A 22,364-nucleotide genomic window follows, 5' to 3' on the forward strand; every position below is an offset into this window, starting at 1 on the left:
TCACACCAAGATTACGAGCTTTGGTAACAGCGGTAACTTCGGAGTCACCTATATTAATATGGGGAATAGTAACTTTAGAGAGTTGTTGGCGTGAACCAAGTATCATAAATATCCGACCCTGTTGTTTTGAACTACTCTGTGCCACAGGGGTCGGTACTCGGCCCGCAGTGGTTTACGCTGTACACTTTACCGATTCGTGACATCATCCTCAAATTTAATCTGAATTACCATGTGTACGCAGACGACACTCAGCTATACATCACGTTTAAATCTTCTCAAGAAAACGCCAATGCATCTATTGCAAGACTTGAGAAATGCATCCAAGAGATTCGACGTTGGACACAACAAAACTTCCTGAAGTTAAATGATGATAAGACAGAGTTCCTTTTATTTGGGTCACGTCAACAGTTAACTAAGGTTTCAGTGCCATACATCTCCATCGGTGATGCTCGGATAGCTCCCTCACTAAAAGCTCGGAACTTGGGGGTTATTTTTGATTCATCGATGACACTTCAGCCACACATCAACAATATTGTTCGTTTATCATCATATCACATCAGGAATATAGGTAAGATTCGCAAGTACTTGGATAAAAGTGCCACTGAAAAGGTCATTCATGCATTTGTTACTTCTCGTCTTGACAACGGCAATGCTCTTCTATACAGTCTACCTAACAACCAGATTTCCCGACTTCAACGGCTCCAAAATACTGCTGCCCGCATTGTGACACTGTCTAGAAAATCCTGTTCTATCACCCCCATTCTGAAACAACTACACTGGCTCCCTATCTCTCAACGAATCATCTTCAAGCTGATGCTCATTGTCCACAAAGCTCTAAATGGCAAGGCTCCCCACTATATTTCTGAACTGCTTCAAGTTTACACTCCATCAAGGAATCTTCGATCAAGTTCCATGCTTCTCCTCATTGAACCCAAGTCTCGACACTCATGGGGTGACAGGTCTTTTTCTTCAGCCGCGCCACGCATCTGGAACTCTCTACCACTTAATCTTCGATCTTGTGTTTGTACCGCAAAATTCAAGTCTCTTCTCAAAACTTATCTTATGTCACAGGTTTTCAATGACTAATTTTGTTGTGTCTGTTTTTCTTTGTGTTTTGTTTTTGTTTTTGTTTTGGTTTTACTGCGCCTTGAACACCCAGCAGGGTGGATATGTGCGCGTTACAAGTCTTATTATTATTATTATTATTATTATAAATTCAGTCTTGTTATCATTAAAGCCATTGGACCCTTTCGGTAAACAGTGTTGTCCAAAGCCCACACTTTGTGTACCACAACTTCTATATCAAATAACAAACCTGTGAAAATTTAGGCTCAATCGGTCAACGGAGTCGGGAGAAAACAACGGAAAAACCCACGCTTGTTTCCGCGCGTTTCGCCGTGTCATGACATGTGTTTAAAATAAATCCGTAATTCTCGTTAACGAGAATTTATATTGTTTTGCTGTTTTCTCAAAAAGTAAAGCATTTAATGGAATAATATTTCAAGAGAAGTCTTTCACCATTGCCTTCTGTAAACCCTGTAAGTTATTTGTAAATCTGTGAACTTTTATTTTTTGTTCTGAACCGAAAGGGTCCAATGGATTTAAGTTTAAGGAAATTGTCTTGCATCCAAACACGTATTTCACCAACACACGTTTCAATACGACTGATGCTCTCATCAGCAAAATGTTTGGATGGTTTAAAAGAGAAATACAACTGAGTGTCATCAGCATATACATGATAGTTCAGTTTGTGTTTCAAGATGATGCTATGAACTGGGTAGGTGTACACCGTGAACCACAGCGGTCCAAGAACCGCATGGAAAGACTATATTGCAGGATAAAGACTATCAACAAAACCTGTCCACTAGTTTTAAATACTCTTAGCGACCATAACCATGCGTACCTACATCATCATAATGCTGAGATAGCTGCATCTTCATCTGCTCAAGCTGCCACATCCGATCAGTTAACACCTTGCCTGCACAATTGTACCCAACATGTTGATCTATTTCTGGGGGAGTTCCCTGTGGAAAAGAAAACACCACAGATTTTATTACACAAAGGAAATCGCATTGAAAGTTGGTTGCGCGCCAATCATTTCAAGACACAATTTTGAATTAAATAAGCAATCCTTACCCAGAAAGTGCATCCATAACATTTATAAGGACATATACGTGGTCCTTCATCTGGTTTCACCTGTACAAAAAGATAAAACAAGTGTTTAGTGTTATTTTTTATCATTATTGTGTAGAGATTAAGAAATTCTCTTGCAGGTGCCCTGTTTACTGTGTATGTAAATTTATCGCCGATGCAAATTTAACATCTACTATGAATACAAAATCTGCATTGAAAGACTACCCAACAGATTGCAAGATAAAACCTGTCCAAAAATCTGTCCACTGGTTTGTTAAATACTTTAAGCAACCATAAACACACACCGCTTCATCATCATCATGCTGAGATAGCTTCATCTGCATCTGATCAAGTTCAAACATCCTATCAGTTAGCCTCTTGCCTGCACAACTGTACTGAACGTGCTGATCTATTTTTCGGGGAGTTCCCTGTTGAACAGATTTTACTATAAGGAAGTTCTCTGAAAATCATAGTTGGTTTTGCACCTATTATTTCAAGACGCAATGTATTAAAGACACTGGACGATATTGGTAACTGCAAAGACCAGTCTTCTCACTTGGTGTATCTCATCATAATATGCACAAAATAACATAACTGAAAATTTGAGCTCAATTGGTTGTCGGAGTTGCCAGATAATAATGGGGGAAAAAAACACTCTTGTCACACAAAGTTGTGTGCTTTCAGATGCTTGATTTCGGGACCTCAAAATCTAATTCTGTGGTCCCATAATCAAATTCAAATATTTTACTGGAAAATTACTTCGTTCTCGAAAACTACTTTACTTCAGAGGGAGCCGTTTCTCACCATGTTTTATACTTTCAACAGCTCTCCATTGATTGTTACCAAGTAAGTTTTGATGCTAACAATTATTATGAGAAATTACCAATAGTGTACAAGGCAGTGGACACTATTGGTAATGACTCAAAATAATTATTAGTATAAAACCTTACTTGGCAACGGGTAATGGGGAGGTTGATAGTAAAAAACGTTTTGAGAAACGGCTCCCTCTGAAGTGGAGTAGTTTTCGAGAAAGAAGTAATTTTCCACAAATTTGATTTTGAGACCTCATCAGATTTAGAATTTGAGGTCTCGAAATCAAGCATCTGAAAGCACACAAATCCGTGTGACAAGGGCGTTTTTTCTTCGACTACCGATTGAGCTCAAATTTTCACAGGTTTGTTATTGTATGCATATGTTGAGATACAGCAAGTGAGAAGACTGGTCTTTGACAGTTACCAATAGTGTCCAGTGTCTTTAAATAATGAAGTAAGCAATTCTTACCCCAAAAATGCATCCGTACTGACACAAGCGTTGTTGTTCATCAGGTTTTATCTGTACGAACTAGATAAAACAAATTTTTTTCTTTTTTTTCCTTTTCTTTCTTCATTATAGTGCCGATTTTAGAAATTCCTTTTCAAGTGCTTCGTTCACTGTATACTTATCCTATTAAATTAATGCATTAAGGATAAAGAACAAAATATGACTGGTTTGACATTCACACTTATGTGTGGTAAGCGGGGTGTACTATGTACGCAATCCTATTGAGGGGGGGGGGGGGGTGGAAGAACCCCAATAACTAACATTCTAAGACTCAGCACATGGTATACAGTATTATCACTCATCAGTGTAAAACACAGAAGTAGAACTGGTGAGTGTTTGTGTAATATCCACAACATAGTGCTGTTCAAGAGAGGTTTATACTACATGTGCAGAGTGGTTTAAGACGGTGACATTGGGTCAATTTTTTTTCTGAGATCATTAACAACAAATATTCATTGCAGTCTGAAGATCAATTTTTTGCATTTAAAAAAAAAAATAAAATAAAATAATTATTGAACTATCCTTAATACATCTTTATACTCAGATACGAATAAAACAAGCAGACAAATTATATTTTGATTGATTGCCACAGCCTCTGAAAACTGTTTTATTTCCAAAACAAAAATTGTGAAGGTTGCCAAAAAACTTATGGCTAGCCAGTCACACACATAAAATTAGCTTAGGGTACACATGACCCCACAATTGTTTGGCCAGTACTTGGCTTCTTCTGCCCACATAACACTCATCAAATTTGCCCAGTACCTGGATTCTTCTTCCCATGAACACGTGACCTCAACCATTACTGGGCACCACGCCAGAAGTAATTAATTGGCAAACAATTGCCACACCACAACAAATCTGGCCAACATGGCTTCTTCTTCCAATGTACACGTGACACAACCATTAATGGGCACCACGCCCCTATTACTTATTTGGCACACAAATGTTACATTTGTTAACTGGCACCTGGCCAAACATTAATCTGCATGCCCAATCTACATTTACTTGCAACTATAACCCCCAAAACAGAAACACTGTGTGAATCCCATAAAAAACGCCATACCGCAATGACAAGTTAAGATTACTGACAAGACCTTTAGGGTGGGAGTGGAGGGAAATTAATTATATTGTGTGAGTATAAAACTCACACAGCCTCTTCACTTCGAAAGGCAGTGACAAAGTGACTTTGAAGTGAAAGCTACTCCCGCGCTAATAAACACCCTATTGGCTAATTGAAAACACACACAATATTTATGCACAGAGGACTGTAATTAAAAACCCAGGCATACCAACATATTTGCCTGCGAACAAATTACCTAAGTTACTCAGTATTAGTGCACGGCACCTGGCCGTGCATCCCTGCACACAAGGGAATTACCCCTTAAGCTTGTACAATTTTAACCGCACTTTGGCAGCACACGCACCATGTGTAACTACACTTTCGCCCTGTGTATAAAGCATTTTATCCTTGAAAGATAAAATGTGTTAATGACATAAGTTTTGGTGGGGAAACAAATAATCACTTTTCTTTGATAACAGGGCCCAATTGCATAAAGATTGTGAGTTCACAATTTTGCCAGCCCAATTTCCATAGAGATTTCAATAGTGCCACGAGTTCACAACTCATTATTTGCTTAGCGAAAAAAAAAATCTAAGAATTTTTTTCTGCTTAACAGCTTTATGAAATTTGGCCCAGATCTCCAAGAACAAACAATACCTGGTTAAACCAAAATATATTGCTTTATATGTTGCAAAGGATCTGAAGCTGATCTGCCGAGAATCAGCCAGATGAGGTGGGCCAACGCCAACAAATCAGAAAACAAAACAAAGTTTTGCTCAAGGTGAAAAATAAATTACTACGGAAATATTTCTCAAGGTAAACAACAATAACGGAAACTTAAAAAAGAAAATAAACTTTTCAAAAATGTGCATGGTAGTTTTAGCCTTATGTGCCTTAGCAAATTGTACAGCAACCACAGATTGCCATATCGCGCTAGTGGGTAAACAAAAACGAAACGCAATCGATAACATTAAATTTGCACATACAGAGCGCAAACTTGCAGATTGCACATGCTTTTGCTCTCTCAGCAGATTCAGCTGACAATTTGACAATTCTGCAGAGCGCAAAACTTGTACTGCACCACAGTTTGTCTCGATTCGTTTAGCAAATTCGTTGAATTCGCTCCACCAAAATTGAGACTCAACATAACAGGCACAAGTCTTTAGCGTGGAGGACTTTGGACATACTTTTGGGTTTTTCCTGGAACACATTTTTTTTGGGGGGAAGCGATTCCGTTATCTGAGGTAAAAAAAAAAGGCCTCCCAAAATGTTTTTTTGTTTTGTTTTAGGGGTGGGGGGCGGGGCTTTGAAATATCTCTGAACTTAGCATCTCTGCATTTGTTGATGTCTCGTACTCATAATGTGTTGTGCACCACTATGATGTAAATGTCATAGCCAAGCAGTTTAGAGCTCTGAATTCAAGATCTGGGCCCAATTTCATGGCTCTGCTTACCGCCGAATTATGCGCTTACGATCGCGATTCCCCGCTTAGATGCAAGCGCCGAATTTCTGCGCTAGCCTTGTAAGCGTAGAATGCCTAGTAACGTGAAGTACGCACGCGCAGAAGCCCAAATTCGCCGCTAACCCGTGAAATACGCTTGCCGTAAGCACAGAATTCCCTGCTTCCGTAAGCGCCGATTCTGTGCTTACGGTAAGCAGAGCCATGAAATTGGGCCCTGGTGGTTAGGTCATTGGAACTAGTTATTGTTAATTTGTCATTACTATGTATACAAATATAATAACATTCTTTTCAGGCACTGGTTGCTTTATTCTCCTATGTCGCATTATAGAGCTATTTATACACTAGCTCTGTGATGCGAACATTCAACTTTCATGCTTCCTTGCTCTCATTTTACAAGGTTTATTTTTAGTACAGATGCAGATGGGCCACATTTAGATTGAATACAAAAGGATTCCAATGCTATCGTGCAGCAATAAGGAACAAGTAGGTGTACGTGCACACCATGCATACGGTTCAGGAGGGCCTTTGTTTAGCTTCTTAGAAATTAAAGGGAAGCTGTCAGCCCATGGTCACATAGGAACATTCATACATTTTGCATAAAAAAGTGTTTAACAGTGAAACACTGCACTAGGGAAGGATGGCAAGAAATAATTTCTTTTTTTTTTTAAGGGAGAAAACAATCAAAAGGCTGAGAAAAAAATTGTTACCAAAAGGGGCATTAAAAAGTTTTGATCGTTTTTGTAGATCAAGGTTTTGGCCATGACATGGATCCCTACTCACAGTGAATGAAAATTTATGTAATATAATTTCCCTGTAAATTAGAGCTTCATCAGTCGCCAAGGTTTTGAGAAGAAAAAAAAGGTGAAAATCACAGGGCAATGATTTCAAAAGAGTTGCATATACGTTGTTGCATGCTAAAATAATTTTCAGCGCATTGAGGCAAGTCTTCTTTTTTTTCGTGGCATTTTTTTTAATCATGCCTCAAACATGACAGCACCTTAGTAAGTAGTATTTTAGAGAAAGCTTTCTGCCATCATTATCTTCAAACTGTGTGAGTTTAATGTAAACCTGTGGACAATGTGCTTTGTATCGCACAAAAAAAAGTACCCAAACCCTTTCACAACATGAGGATTGTTTGCACACCTCCATGGATTCATTTTGATCCCCTGAATAAATAGCAATTATTTTGTTATAGATTAAAAGAAAATCTGAAGACAGCATTTCCACATCAAATAAATCCATTGAATGTTTTAACATCCTGATCCAATGTGAGGGGGGGGTGGAAACAAAAATTAGGAAGAAAGCTTAACACTGAAAAAGAAAAGTGAAATTTGGGGTTGCACATTATTATTGAAAACATCAATTTTTATGACAATTTGTGCATACTTTTTATACATAAATCACATGCAAAACGGGTAATCTACCTTTCTGAAAAAGATGACCTACTTGACTGTATACTTCTGCAATAAGGTTGAAATGGGCCAAAATGCTCACATTGTAGACAATTAAAACCTTTTAAAAGCTTATAACCTTGGCATTAGTTTTAAACATACATGTAGATCATCAGAACAAAATGCTGACAATGTCAATGTGTTTTTTTGAAACAAAACTATAAAAAATAAAAATATTCCTAAACCTTGGAATGAGAGTTACTGAACAAAAAGTTAAACACAATTAAAAGAATCAGTTTAGAGATGCTGCTTCCCTGGGCTTGATCCCTGGCTGTAACTGCAGTTTATTGTATGACTTCCGCCCCCAAACAAATATATTGACAAAATTAGGAAAAACGCAACTATCCTTGGCTGAGGTAGTAGAGTATATAGGCCCTACCACCACGTAAACCAAAGGTTTGAGGGTTAAAGTCCAGTCCAAGACAACTTTGTTTGTAACCCCAAAATTATTAATGTTTATCCAGTCAATTTCCCTTTCGGTTTATTACCTGATAAAAAAAGATGCAATGTTTTTTTTCTTCTTACCTCTTCAGCTTGGACATCTGCATGAAGTTCGACGTGCAATGTAATGTCCTCCTTGCAGTCTGGACAGCTGAAGGAAAAAACAGTTTTAAAATTTCTTTCAAGTAGGCATGATGGCTTATGGACTGAAGTAGGAACATGTTTTGTTGAGTACAAGGGCTGACCTTGTGTTGTGCCGAGCAGTTAAGAGCACTGAATTCAAACTCTTGTGTTTCTTGTTTGAATCCTCAGCCATGACACTTCTGTCGTTATGCAAGACACTTAACCATTGCTCCGTCCTTCGTAAAGCCGTTGGTCGCATGTGTTATGTAACGCATGAAAAAGAACCCAGAGCACTTATCGAAAAGAGAAGTTCGAAATCGAAATCGAATGTTCCTGGCTGTGGCTGCTGTGTGCGCGGTAGGATCTTGTCATGCTTGTAAACCCTTATATTAAGATCCTTAATAAATGGGTCTCAGAATTCATCACTGCAATAACCAAAAATCTTTCCAAAAGTTTGTACATACTCAGCACCTCGAGTACCTTGTTTGGTAGATACAAGCGCTATAGTATAAGACTTTGATATTACTAGATTATTATTATATATTATTTTATTTTATTATTATATTATTATATTATTATATTATTATATTATTATATTATTTAAAAAAATATATTACATTATTATTATGACCTACAATATACATCATGTGGGATTAAAAAGTCATTTTGTACTCAATGGAATCAGTGATGCAAAATGTAACATAATAAATACACTATTAATTTTGGTTTTTACCCATATACACCAATGTGTGTTACACTCAGTACTTACCCGAGTTCTGTAATAAAAATCACAGGCCTATTACTCGGGTGGGATTCGAACCCATGACCTTTGCAATTCTAGAGCAATGTCACACCATTCTACCTCCATGGTCACACCAACTAGACCATCGAGATTGCCCGGTGGCTAGAGGCAGTCGAATCCTATGTTTAGCAGCGGGTACTGTACATAAATACACTCACACAAATTTCCTGGAAGACTGACTTCCTTCGCCTGGCTGTTGGCTTAGAAACCTGCAGTAATAATGAATAAACAAACAAAAAACATTCTTTTAGCCTGAACAACTTCAGAAGAATGAGCACACAATATAAACAATAAAACACCACCTGCACGCCTTTGTCTAGAAAAAACTGTTTATGGTCTAGTAAACACCACCTCTCAACTTGCCTAACAATTTGTCTGCCATTTATTCCTCTGTACCAAACAATCATTTACAAGTACGAAATGCTATTCACATGATTAATGACAATGCACAAAGGGGTTTAATCTCTGTGGTTGCTTTTGAAAAAAGCGCTCCAATGTCAATTTAAATTGTGATGTACTAATTTTAAGAACCTAAAGTCCTCATAAATGAATAGAAAGACAACATTTCCAAGTCTCTAACCACTTGTTTAAAACAATGTAAAATGTCAATGTACTCTACAGGCATACCCGTACCCGTGCCCGAGCAAAATTTTCACGCCTGATCTCCGATTTTTGGAGGAGGTCTTGATCACGGAAACTTCTTCACACAAAGCAAAAATTTGTGATTTTTTTTACACTGATGCGATTTCATTGCAAAAAGTAAAACGTGGACTATGGAGATCTGTGAAATTGTTCCACTCCCAGAAATGGAACCTTACATCCAGGATGTCACTAAAGTATTCAAAAGTAAAATGTTATCTAAATGTGTAAATCTGTAAGCTCTTGTTTCAATCTTTGTGTGCTTAAAGGGTCTATGTAACTTTTGTAGAACAAAAAACACAATGTCCACAGATTTACGCTAAACTTACACAGTTTCAAGATATTGATAGTAGAAAGCTTCCCTGAAAATATTATGTGCTGAAGTGCTGTAGTTTTTGGGAAATGAGTAAAACAATGTCATGAAAATAATTTTCAGCTCATGAAATCATTTACAAACAAAATTTCATGACATTGTTTTACTCATTTCTCAAAAACTACAGCACCTCAGTAAGTAATATTTGAGGGGAAGCTTTCCACTATCATTATCTTCAAACCCTGAAAGTTTAATGTAAATCTATGGACATTTTGAAAAGGTACCCAAATCCTTTAATGTGTTTTAAAAAGGTCTTCTATTTAATAGGCAACGTGAAAATTTTGAGCTGAATACTTGCTGAGAAAACAGTAAAAAACTGTCATGGTATTTCACAAGAATGACAAATTCAGTAATGTTTCATGTGTTCAGCGTTGTTACAGTGAGTCCCAACCCAATCTCTGGCCTCAGCATTCGAGATCAGACACCAACCAGGGCCTAATTTCATGGCTCTGCTTACCGCAGAATTCTGCGCAGGGGTCATTCCATGTCAAATCAACCAGTGGTCCCCAGGTACCCTCTCAGATTTTGATGAAACTTCACCAGAATGATTGGATGTGGCTCAAATGAACACATACAAAAAAGCTAAGTCATACTCCATGTCGTTTTCGAAATATGATCCATTGAAATTTGGTCGAGGCGGCCATTTTGGCACATTTTAATATAATATCATACAGTATACATGTACATGTACATTCATGTACACATGTACAATACATGGTAATGTTTGAAGCTTGTGTAACTTATTTTTTTCTGGCTAGCAAAAAAGTAAGTTTATTTGTGTTATTGTTTTTAGAAATGGGTTGATGATGCATGATTTCAACTGCAATAAATAATTTAAGGCAAGTACCTCAAAGTGCTGCAAAAATCTCCCGTTACACACACAAAATATTGGAACCATACACCAGTATGGAACCATACCCCAGTATACCGTGTGTAGTTTCACTTGAAACATGGATCAAACCACACAAAACAAATTAAATCTGCCAGTACTCAACACTTCAATCTTGATCCCCCCCCCCTCTTACGTGCAAGCACTGAAGTTCTGCACTAGCCTTGTAAGCGTAGAATGCCTAGTAACGTGGAGTAACCACGCGCAGAAGCCAAAATTTGTCGCTAACCAATGAAATACGCTGTTGGTAAGTTCAGAATGCCAGGCTTCCATAAGCGGTCATGATTCCTTGCTTACGGTAAGCAGAGCCATGAAATTGGGCCCAGGCATGAAAACCCTTAGAAATCTGAGAAATGATTCATTCATGCATAAAATTGTTTTGAGGTGAAAAAATTTCCTAAACATTTTACTCGAAAGGGAATCTTTCTCAATAGGCCTAATATTAATATAAAAACTTGTTTTATGCCTCTGAAGAATATCCAGTTGGGATCGGAAGCTAAGGCCATCTACCCTACTCATTATAATATTGCTGCGCCCCTTCAAGAGTGAGGTTCAAGTTCTGTTGAATTGTGTGCGTTTTTTAGAAAATACGGATTATATACACCGCGACAGAGTGTGCGTGTGTGTGTGACATAAACAGTTCACCTCAATGAACTCAAAACAAACAATCTAACTCCAGGGACTGTAGGCCTATCCATTCACCTTTGTGATTGTATCTTTTGTACAATTATCACAAGTGTGGTTCAACCACACAATCCATAGAACTATCATGTGGAAAAGTGGCACTTTGACAGAGTTAATGGTTTGATGGCTTCAAAATTCCAATTTATCATGCTGGAGGCTAAAAGCAACTATGTACATGTTCATGTAGACAACATATTGTTTGACATGATTTTTCATTTAAAAACATTTGTAAATTCATGGTCCATAATTATTATGTGTGGCATTGCAATTAATTGTCAATGTAGAGTACACATGTTAACTGAGTCTTTTTCACATGTGCCTGCTTTGGATCTGTAGAAATCTCTGGGAGTCAAATAATTCAACTCAATACTATTTCAACAACCATCAATATTTACACATGAAATCTGTGTTCTCACTGCATGTGTCATTTTTTTATCTTTGATTAATTTTACATACAAGTACACAGTATTCTGCAGAATCATATGTAACACGGAATGAAGGCCTGTACATAAGCTTCGTTTTTTGAAAAGGCAAGGGCAAGGCATTTTCTCTGTGGTAAAGGCACTCTAAGGGGATATTGTAAATTTCTACTGGAGCATTTCAAGGGCACCAAGGCAATGACCAGGGGGCATGGAGGCAATCGCCTTCGTTGCCTCCATGAAGTATCAGGCCTGTCCCAATACTTTGTGAAAGGCAAATTTCATGAGTGCCAAAATGCACTGGCTGTACTGATTGGTACATGTAACTTGGATTGAATTGAATTTAATTGAATGGTTTATTTGTCAAGTAGATGTCATGGTCCAGAGTAAATGGTCCAGAGTAAATATCCGGTTTTGTAAATAAGCGTTAGGATTAAAGTAACAATGAAGTAATGTTTCTTTATTTAAGTATTTAATACTATACGTGTAGAATGTTATAGATTTCCTTAGTGGGGCGAGCACACATACTTTAAGTTTGGGGTGAGCAGTCACACGTGTGTTAAACTCGTTAATCGGTTGGAACTTTTCTTCGTACGCCACACAAACACCTGTTTTGCAGACATAAACAGAATATTGGACTTCGCAGAGTTTGGAGAATGCCGAGAATTCAGGATTCACTACATAAGGAAGGATTGCGGCCATCCTCGTCCCTCACATTTTTAATTCTTCAGTTTCGGGCCGGAGGTCTGCAGAGTAGCAGAGTAGAGTGGGCGGAGAATTCCCTCTGAGTATGCCCACGTTGGAGCGGCATTTTTAATTGCCGAACTGTGATGTGTTAGTTTCGCCGTTCCTGCACGGATCAATCCGTGAAGCCTCCAGTAAAGTTCGTCGCTGCCGAAACCATGCAGTAGGCTGCGGTGGCTCTTCAATGACGGGGAGTTTGCACGTCGACGAGGCGGAGCCGTGAATTCCCGAGAGCGTCGAACTTTACGACACACAGACTCGTGACTTGGGTACTGTGCGAGTTTTCTTTTCCTCCGAGCTGCGGTCGTCGGACTTTGTTGTACCGGTTGCGTGAAGCAACGACGGTACGAAAGCAGAGAGCACCGAGGGGGCCGACCATTTTTCCACACCAGGCTTCATCACATCGTGTACCTTGGAAGGACAACAATCTACGGGGACATTTTCATCAGAATAGGCGAACACTGGTCTTCAGCTCTCTCCGAGAGAGTCGAGGTATTTCAGAGGCTGTTGGGTCTTCAACCCTATTTTGCCTGGCCTGCTCGCCACCCCCCCCCCCCCCCCCCCCCGTTTAAATTCAATTCATGTCACAACTGGCTAACTGCCTCTTTGTATTGCCTTATTTTTGTTTACGTAATGGTTTATATTAAATTTAATTGAACATACTTGCTGTTTCATATTATGCTGGTCTGTTTGACTACTTTTGTTACCCTTATTTCTTTGGGCGGGGTTATTTTTTGAAGTCTCTGGCCTTTAGGAATTTGGATCAAAACATAGATAAAAATACATGAAATTTAAAATCCTTTTGTACAGCAACACATGAAATATTAAAGTTTAAAAATAGCACAAGTTAAACCACAACACCACAGAAAACAATAACCTTGAAAAAAATAAATAAAAAAATAAACAAATAAATAATTAAAATTTAGAAACAAAAATGTTAAAACATGAAAAAGTAGTGAACCGCCTTCCAAAATTAATAAAGATAAATCGTTTAAATACTTAATTAGTGTGATTTTTAGGAAACTGCGAGGTACTAAAACTTGCTGAAAATGTTAACAGCGACAAGTTAATAAATAACCTGTACACACAATGACTTGTGAATTTTTACAGATAGCTGTTTTGTTGTACAAGAAAAGCGAGGAAATGTACAAGAACTGAGAGTTTATATCTTAAGTCTCTACCATTACTGTTAAGAATGGAGCTAGTACTTACCCCCTTCTGCGGCACTCTCCACAAACTATTCCACAGCCACAAAGCATGCTAGCTGTCTCAGCACACCTACAACAAACACTCGTCATTCCAATCTGTTGGATAGGAAAGTAAAAAACTAGTCAGAGGGATTGGTTCAGCTGATGGTTCAGCTGATTCACCATTCAAAACCATTCAAAATTCACTAGCTTTTACAAACCCATTGTTTTTGTACACACATGGTGGTACCATTTGAGCTTAGTGATGATAAGCTGTGCCATGGTGCCATCATTCAATGGCTTTGAGTGGTGGATACACTGCACTATGGCCCCATGGCGCTCTTGAATAGTTCTTGATTGTTCATTGACATTGGTTACTGAACTGGCCAAAACAATTCTTCATGATGCTCATGGACGGGCCCCAATTCCATGGCTCTGCTTACCGCCGAATTCTGCGCTTACGATCACGATTCCCCGTTTACATGCAAGCACCGACTTTCTACGCTAGCGTAGAATGCCTAGTAACATTAGGTACGCCTGCACAGAAGCCACAATTCACTGCTAACCTGGTAATACTTAGTATCTTGCAGCCGCCACTTAATATCTTGCAGCCGCAACTTCAAATTGTGTAATTGAAAACAGACATTGGGACAGGTTGTCATTCATAAGGACGTAAAGTCATGCAAATGTTGTCGGTATTTTGCAATGTTGGACAACATGGAACGGAATTTATTGATACAAGTTTATTTCCAGCTTGGATTAAATTACAGGGAAATACTGTGGTCTTAGCAGCCAATCATAAAATCATAATCAGTATGCGGACCCTAACGCGTGAATTGAGAAAGCTTGGACTTTTCAGAAGAAAACACAAATCTGACTTGTTAGATGTTGCCATGTTTATTGTTAAAACTCAAACAGACCAAGGAAATCACCAAGGACACAGATGGATGCATTCGAAATGTGTTCAAGCTTGGCTGACTGTTATGAAGCCCTATGAGTTTAGTAAGTTGCGGCCGCAAGACAATAAGTGGTGGCCGCAAGATACTAAGTGGCGGCCACAAGATACTAAGTGGCTGCCACGAGATACTAAGTGGCGGCCGCAAGATAATAAGTGGTGGCCGCAACTTACTAAGTGGCAGCCGCAAGATAATAAGTGGCGGCCGCAAGATAATAAGTGGCGGTATACTAAGTGGCGGCCGCAAGATAATAAGTGGCGGCCGCAAGATAATAAGTGGCGGCCGCAAGATACTAAGTGGCGGCCGCGAGATAATAAGTGGCGGCCGCAAGATAATAAGTGGCGGCTGCAAGACAATAAGTGGCGGCCACAAGATATAAGTGGCGGTGCTGTGAAATACATCTCATTCAGTGAAACGTATGCACTTGTCAAGTGGCACCAATGGGGCTTCATAAATTTGTCTAACTTCCCAAACGGTAAAAAAAAAGTGGCATCATCTACATATTTATACTGTAAAACTTCTGCACTGTTTGGCTGGCAGTCATGTATTATGTCAAGAAATGCAATTGGTCCGATCTTAGTTCCTTGCGGGACTCCAGCATTAGTAGTTTGCCAGTCTGATAGGGTACCATCAATACGGACACACTGAGAACAATTAGATAAAAAATCACAGATCCACGGGGAATGTCGAATGCCAAGACTGATGAATTTTTCAACCTCAATTAGGTGACTCACTCTATCAAAAGCTTTAGAAAAATCTGTTGCCATGATAACACCTGACCGATTTAATTTATCAGTTTCCCTACCTACATCATAAAGTAACTTAAAGCCTCGGCCACAACCCACCGTGCGTGGTTTTTGTCCGTACGTTTTTTGGGGAGGCCACGGCTGCCATGTTTTTCTGGAAACGTAGGGAGGGAGTGGCAAGAGCAGGGAGGGAGTACGTCAACGGGCTCGTTGGCTGTAGAGGGCATGAGTGTCACCCATACGTCACCCGTACTGGGGATGAATCCGTACGGGTGACGCAGAGAAAGTTCCTCAAGCACTAAAAGTGCTCTGTCGTGTCTGCGTGCTCCCAAATCCGTACTGAGGCGGTACTCACCACGTAGGGATCCCCAAATCTTGCCCACGTTTTTGCAAGTAGACAGCACGTACTTGCACGTACGGCGGGTTGGGACCGCCGCTTAACTAAACAGTGTGTGGTCGAAGAACCCTTCAAGGACCCAAATTGATTATTTTCCAATGAGTTCCCAATATCATTCATTATCCACTTATCAACATAGTCCTCAAATATCTTCGCGAAGAAGCACGTGAGAGAGATCGGTCAGAGTTGATCAATAGCTGGGGGTTGTGTCTTTGGCACAAGAATCACAATGGCCTTTTTCCATATATCTGGTACAATCCGTGAGCTGAGAGAGCAGTTAAACACTTCAGCGAGGGGGGTTCAAGTTCGTACGCGAATTCCTTGATCAGACGAGGGGGAAGGTTATCTGGACCGCCGCTTTTGTTCAAGTTCAGCATGAGTAGTCCCTCTTCAGGCGATACTGTGGGGGGATTGGACTGCGTGAAGGGAGGAACACAGGTAAGTGATTTATATCCAGCTTGGGAATGTCTTGGGGGTCAAAGGTTCAAAGGTTTTAGGATGATCGGGATCGGTGGGGAGTATTGAGCCACTCCTCATCCACTGAAAATGTCCCACATGATCAGCGTCTCAAAGAGCCTCTCCTAATTCAAACTCCTATCTGCCCGGCTTCACGTGCCGATCCCTGTTGCGAACAGTGGGCAGAGGTGTGAAGGCGCCTCAAAACCAGATAGGCACCTCAAAACCAGATAGCTCCGGGCAGGTGGAGCTCGTTAACCATGGGAGGTAGTCCACCTATGAGACAGCCACTCTGATTTCAAACTCGGGCGAGTGGGGCTCGCAGCCTTGGTTGGCAGCCCACCTAAGAGAAGGAAAACTCTGATTCCAAACCCCCTACTGGGAACGAGGTCCAGTAAAGGCGCAGGGCAGCAGCCGCGACAATGCTGACGGGGCGGATGAGGCCACATCGAGGCCCAACGCTCTGTCAGACACTACGTGAGGGGCGCTCTGACAACTCAGAAGTCGTCTCCTGCTACTGCGCTCTACGTCTCCTCTGTCCCAAGGAGGCAGATAATCAAGGGTCACCAACCAAACCAATGAATCTTCGCCAAAGTAACACCAGGGTTTAATAAAGTCCCTGCCTACCCCGGCCCCATACTAGGAACCACATCACGACAAGCTCCATCTCGTGATTCAATGGTGTCTGACACCTCAAGCTCCACAGGGGACGATGCCAGACCGATAGTGGGCTCCAAACTGGGACCAAAACTCGATCTAAGATCTGGTCTCCGTGTCGCTACATGGAACGTTCTGACACTCTGCAAGGCTGGATACCCGGAAGCCATGTCTCACGAACTGACACACTACCGAATAAGCATCGCTGGTCTTACCGAAGCTCTTATCCCAGGAACTGGAGAACGTCGCATCGATCAGTATACAATGTACCACTCGGGCAGTACAGGCCGCACGGAGGGAGTTGCCTTGCTCCTTAATAACAAGGTCAGTCAATCCCTTACCGAATGGACACCAGTCTCAAACCGGATCCTTCATGCCCGGCTGCATCATAGACACAGTCACATCACCATCATTGTGGTCTATGCGCTGACAGAGCTCGCCTCTGCAGCCGATAAGGATGTCTTTTACAACCAACTGGAACCACTCATTCAATCTACTCCACCCCATGACCAACTACTTGTCATCGGAGATCTGAATGCTGTAAGCGGAATAGTTCGTGCAGGTTACGAGCGTGTTGTTGGAAACTTCGGTTCTGGACAGCCAAATGATAACTCAGCACGCCTCCTCAACACGTGCTCCCTCGCCAACCTGTCAATTGTCGGCTCCTTCTTCAGACAGAAAGAAATCCACCGTCTGACGTGGCTTTCCAATGACGGCCGTACCAGGAAGGAGATCGACTACATGTTAACAGGGTGCACAGAGGGACTAGTTGTTGGCGTGATCAAAATTCAGGTCTACCGCAAACCACAAAAACCAACCGCCAGACGGCTCGATGTAAGCTCACTAACATGCAGCACCAGCATCGCAGCAAAGTACAACATTGCGGTCAGCAACAAATTCGAAGCACTCGGCGCTCTTGAAGAAGACCCAGAGCCTGCTTGGTCCACCATCCGCTCATCAATCCCTTCTGCGGCTTCAGAATCCATCGGCAATCGCAGACCCCAGCGACGTCCTTGGCTGACTCCAAGTACTCTGGACGTACTTGACCAGAAGCATGAAGCACGTCTCCGTGGTGACACTGACGAAGCTCGCAGACTGTAGGGTGTCTTTAAAGCTAAGGCTAAGGGCGACCTCGAGGAGTTTTACAACGACCTCGCCGACAACGCCGAAGATGGACTGCGGAAAAACAACCTCCGTCCAACCTTCCAGGCCATTAAGTGCATGCGCGGCCCCCCACAACAGGGACAAAGCACCTCTCCAATTACCAATACTGATGGCACTCCCGCACTTCGGTAGCAGAGCGCATTGGTTGGGTGGCTCTACGTCCCCCCTGATGGATCAAGAGAATGATGATGATGATGATGATGAATGTCTTCAGCCGTGGATATAAATTGATAAATAATCTCATTCGCAGCTTCAAAAGGCGTCAACTCGGGTATGGACATCTGCTTACGAGTATCGTGACCAGTCATTTTTTTAATTTGTTGATGCCATTGTCTGGGGTTGGATTTCTATAAACGGCTGACGTTCAATTTATAAAAACTCTCCTTAGCTCTTTTGACCATCCTGATGACTTTGTTGCGCAGAAATCTCCACAGCAAATGATTTAAGGCCCAGTGACCAGGGGTAATAATGTTAAAGCGCCATGAGCGTCACTGCGTGCCAGACCTGAGCGCTATATAAGAAGCCACTATTATTATTCCCCCGGTACGTTCGAATAGCTTTGACGTCATTCCAGGGGGCTCACCCCGGTCAGCCAGAGTGCCCATTGTGGAACGAGTCACTTGGGGCTGGCCCGAGGTGCATGACGTCACCACGAGAGGGCGAGTTATTGTTCGATCAGCTCGTGACAGGGGCTCACCTGGCCGAGTGAGCACCGCAGGGTCGACACAGGGAAGCTAATCGAACGCACCCATAGATTTTAAGGGCAAATTACTAATCCATAAAAAAATACACGATCCGTGCTTTGTGTACAAAACATATGTCCACACAGCTTGCACAGGGTACCAGGCTACACTCTTCATGGTTCCCAGTCGCGTGGACGTATGTTTTGTACATAAAGCACGGATCGCAGGTTTTTTTTCAGGATGAACGTTGTGCAGACAATTACCCACGTTCTTCCTGGAAAACAAAATACGCGCACGGATCGTCACGCCGTAACCTCGCGACACGTAGAGGACATGTCATTTGTAGTGGTATAACGGAATAGATAGGGACTGAATCACGGTAAGGGGGAAAGGGTAAGAATTTATAATTTTTAAAAAAATTTGTGATTTTTGAGTGGATTTTTTATTCAACTTACTTCTACCTAGGTCAATGATACTTTTTTTTTTTTACAAACTATAATAAAGGCTCACGGTTGGGCAGCCAAAAGGGCAAAAAGCTAAACAAAACAAAAACAAACTAAATTTTTGAAAATCAATGAACAATTACAAATAATTAAAGATAAAAATTAATTTGAATAAAAAAATAATGAAATTTATGTGTTGATCGTAAACACAGAGCACCAAAAGCTTAAAATGAATACCATTTAAAAATCAACAATATACTGTAAATTTATATAAAAAATATTCATCCCTTAAAAAAATCTATTAGAAAAAATTACTCTAAAAAAATGTTTGTCCCTTAAAAACAATAACACAAAATTAAAAAAAATTAACATAAAAAAAAATATCCATTGAAAAAAAGTTACACGTATTTTTTTAAATTAAAAGAACTGTTTGCAAAATTTACATAATGTTGTGAGACAAGTACAATGTACGTATGGACGGGAGACGATAATGGAATGCAGAACCTTATAGTTCTAGGCTAGGGTAGTAGTAGTAGTACGGTACTAGCCCACCTTGTTGAGCTGTTAATGGCTCCGCTTTTAACATTGGTCTTATGTGACAGTGATGAGACCGATGTTAAAAGCGGAGCCATTAACAGCTCAACAAGGTGGGCTACCATTGATGAGACCGATGTTAAAAGCGGTTAGAGGACCAGATTTAGACATTTTTTTCATGTTGAGTCACACAAATTGCAAAAGTTTGTTTTATTGTTGATTCTTGTTTATTGGGTGGTTATTGATGACATATCCAAAATCGGACAAGAGTTTCAAGCCAGAATTGCCCTAATTTGCATAGCCACCGTACATAGACGATAGACATAGCCTACCTGATGCAATGCCTGATGCCATAGAGATAGTGATGTATTTGAAATCCATATCTACCCTAGGCACTCAATAGTGATTGCCGTCTCTGCTATACCTCACTTCATTGTTCTGTCACTGATTTGTTTGTTGCTCTGTCATAGCTACTCAGCTTCTCCATCTCTGTTTCTATCCGAGTCAGGCATCGTCGGGAGCAACTTTGTCCGTTGTGTGTGCCTCACCCAACCCGCTGTTCATGTGTGCTTACACCACGCTCTTGAGGTATTAGTTGCCTCCCCGGTTGTTGCATCCCCGGTTGCCACAACCATTTTTGCCTCCCCTGTTGTTGCCTCCGCCGTTATTGTGTTGACCCCCCCTTATCTTGCCCCCCCCCCTCGTTGTTGCCTACCCGGTTGTTGCCGCCCCAGTTTTTTGGTCCTAAGTTGCTGCCTCCCCAATGTTTGCCTCTCACCCCAGTGCCTCCCCAGTTGTTGACTCCCCTGATGTTGACTCCCCTCCCTGATGTTGACTCCCCTCCCCGATGTTGCCTCCTCTGAGGTTTCCTTGCCTGTTGTTGTCTCTCCTGCTGTAGCCTCCCTTGTTGTTGCCTCCCCTGATTGTCTCCCCTGTTGTTGCCTCCCCTGTTGTTGCCTCCCCTATTTTTGCCTCCCCTAATTATCTCCCCTGTGGTTGCCTCCCGTTGCCTAATACCCTGTTGATGCCTCCCCTATTTTTGCCTCCCCTGCTTTGCCCCCCTTGTTGTTGCCTCCCCTGATGTTGCCTTCTGACCTGTCCTCCCCCATGTTGCCTTCCCAGTTGGTACCTCCTCAGGTGTTGCCTCCCCCCTCTGGTGCCTCCCGTTGTTACCTCCCAACCCGTGCCTCCCTAGTTGTTGCCCGCCTGTTGTTGCCTCCCTGTTGTTGCCTCCATGTTGTTGTTGCCTCCGTTTATGTTGCATCCTCATTGTTGCCTCTCCAGCTGGTACCTTTTTAGGTGTTACTGTTGCCCCCCCCCCCCATTCCTCCCAACTTGTGCCTCCCTTTTTGATGCCTCAATTAACTTCCTTAGATCACTGTTAACTATACTGATGTTGTGTGGCCATCTTCTTCACAAGAATTGTATCATGTAGAGCACCATCCACCATACACTTTCCAACTGAGCATGATAGGTGGCCGTATTTACCAGCATAGGTCCTCTCTGCCGTCAATGGTTATTTTGCTATACTTAGAAACTACCTTGGAGGTTATTAGATAAGCTACCGCCCCAGTGTTTGCTTGACATCCATAAGTAGCTGAGCTTCATTATAGGACAGACAAATACTTTTCTCTTACAACTTGCTGAGTTCCATGACAAACCAAACATAAAATGCAAGTACTTTGGCAAATTTTCTGATACACTCCAGTCTGCACATGCGGATGCTAAACCGCATTGAAACAAGCTGTGGTGTTTAGGACGCATCGCAAGTAAGTGGTGTTTTTACAGTGGTATTTTTATTTTGCTGACACGTTGACCTTTGACCTTTGATCTAGATGATGACTATATAGGTCATATGGAACAGGGTGGACTCATTCAACCCAAAGAATTCATTAATTATTTATTACACTGTCATGGTACCATGTGCAATGCATTTGAGTGGAGAAAACCAATCAAACGCATGTTTAACCCCTCTTGACCTTTGACCTAGTTATTTGGAAAGGGTCAATCGAAAATACAAATATGTTTTTTAGATTCACAGTGTCAGGTTTCTATTCACCTCTAACACAAATCTTGTCCATAAAATGAGTAGTTTTAGAGATAATTGACTTTAAAGATTGCTAATTACCACCTAATTTAAATATGCAAATTAGGTCACTTCTGGCTTGAAACTCTTGTCCGATTTTGGATATGTCATCAATAACCACCCAATAAACAATAATCAGCAATAAAACAAACTTTTGCCTTTAGTGTGACTGTGACTCAATAGTCTAAATCTGGTCCTCCCCAAGGTGGGCTAGTACTACTAGTACTAGTACATACGGTACGTAGTAGGAGTACATGACATTTCAGATGCCAAAAATGCAGTGGATCATTGATAGAGCATCACATGGTCATGGGGCTAAATTTAACATCATTTCAAATGGGTGGTTGGTGACATACCTTATATAGCTTATCTGCTCCTCGTCAAATCAAGAAAGTTTACAACAATACATATGGCGCACTGAAAAACTCATCCACGAAAGGCCGGTCTGGTTGTTTATACTTTTATTCCCACCGACCACACGGCCGGTTGTTTATGTCTTGACATGCATGCATGCT

The 22,364-nt window shown here is 41.1% G+C and overlaps 2 protein-coding genes across 2 annotated transcripts; one reads left to right on the forward strand and one right to left on the reverse strand.

Annotated features, from left to right (window-relative positions):
- Positions 1–1,595: 1,595 nt before the first annotated feature.
- On the reverse strand, positions 1,596–22,340 carry LOC117291327. Its single transcript, XM_033772973.1, has 6 exons — positions 22,206–22,340; positions 13,753–13,844; positions 8,951–9,001; positions 7,952–8,018; positions 2,137–2,196; positions 1,596–2,024 (listed from the first exon to the last, which is right to left on the reverse strand). The coding sequence occupies exons 2-6, from the start codon at positions 13,836–13,838 to the stop codon at positions 1,881–1,883; spliced, it is 408 nt and encodes a 135-aa protein (XP_033628864.1). The 5' UTR covers positions 13,839–13,844; positions 22,206–22,340; the 3' UTR covers positions 1,596–1,880.
- On the forward strand, positions 16,705–18,040 carry LOC117297930. The gene is made up of 2 exons (XM_033781122.1): positions 16,705–16,876; positions 16,926–18,040. Exons 1-2 carry the CDS (start codon positions 16,705–16,707, stop codon positions 18,038–18,040), a joined length of 1,287 nt encoding a protein of 428 aa, XP_033637013.1.
- Positions 22,341–22,364: the final 24 nt, after the last annotated feature.

Source organism: Asterias rubens, chromosome 1 (genome assembly GCF_902459465.1).
Source record: "Asterias rubens chromosome 1, eAstRub1.3, whole genome shotgun sequence".
Lineage (NCBI taxonomy): Eukaryota > Metazoa > Echinodermata > Asteroidea > Forcipulatida > Asteriidae > Asterias > Asterias rubens.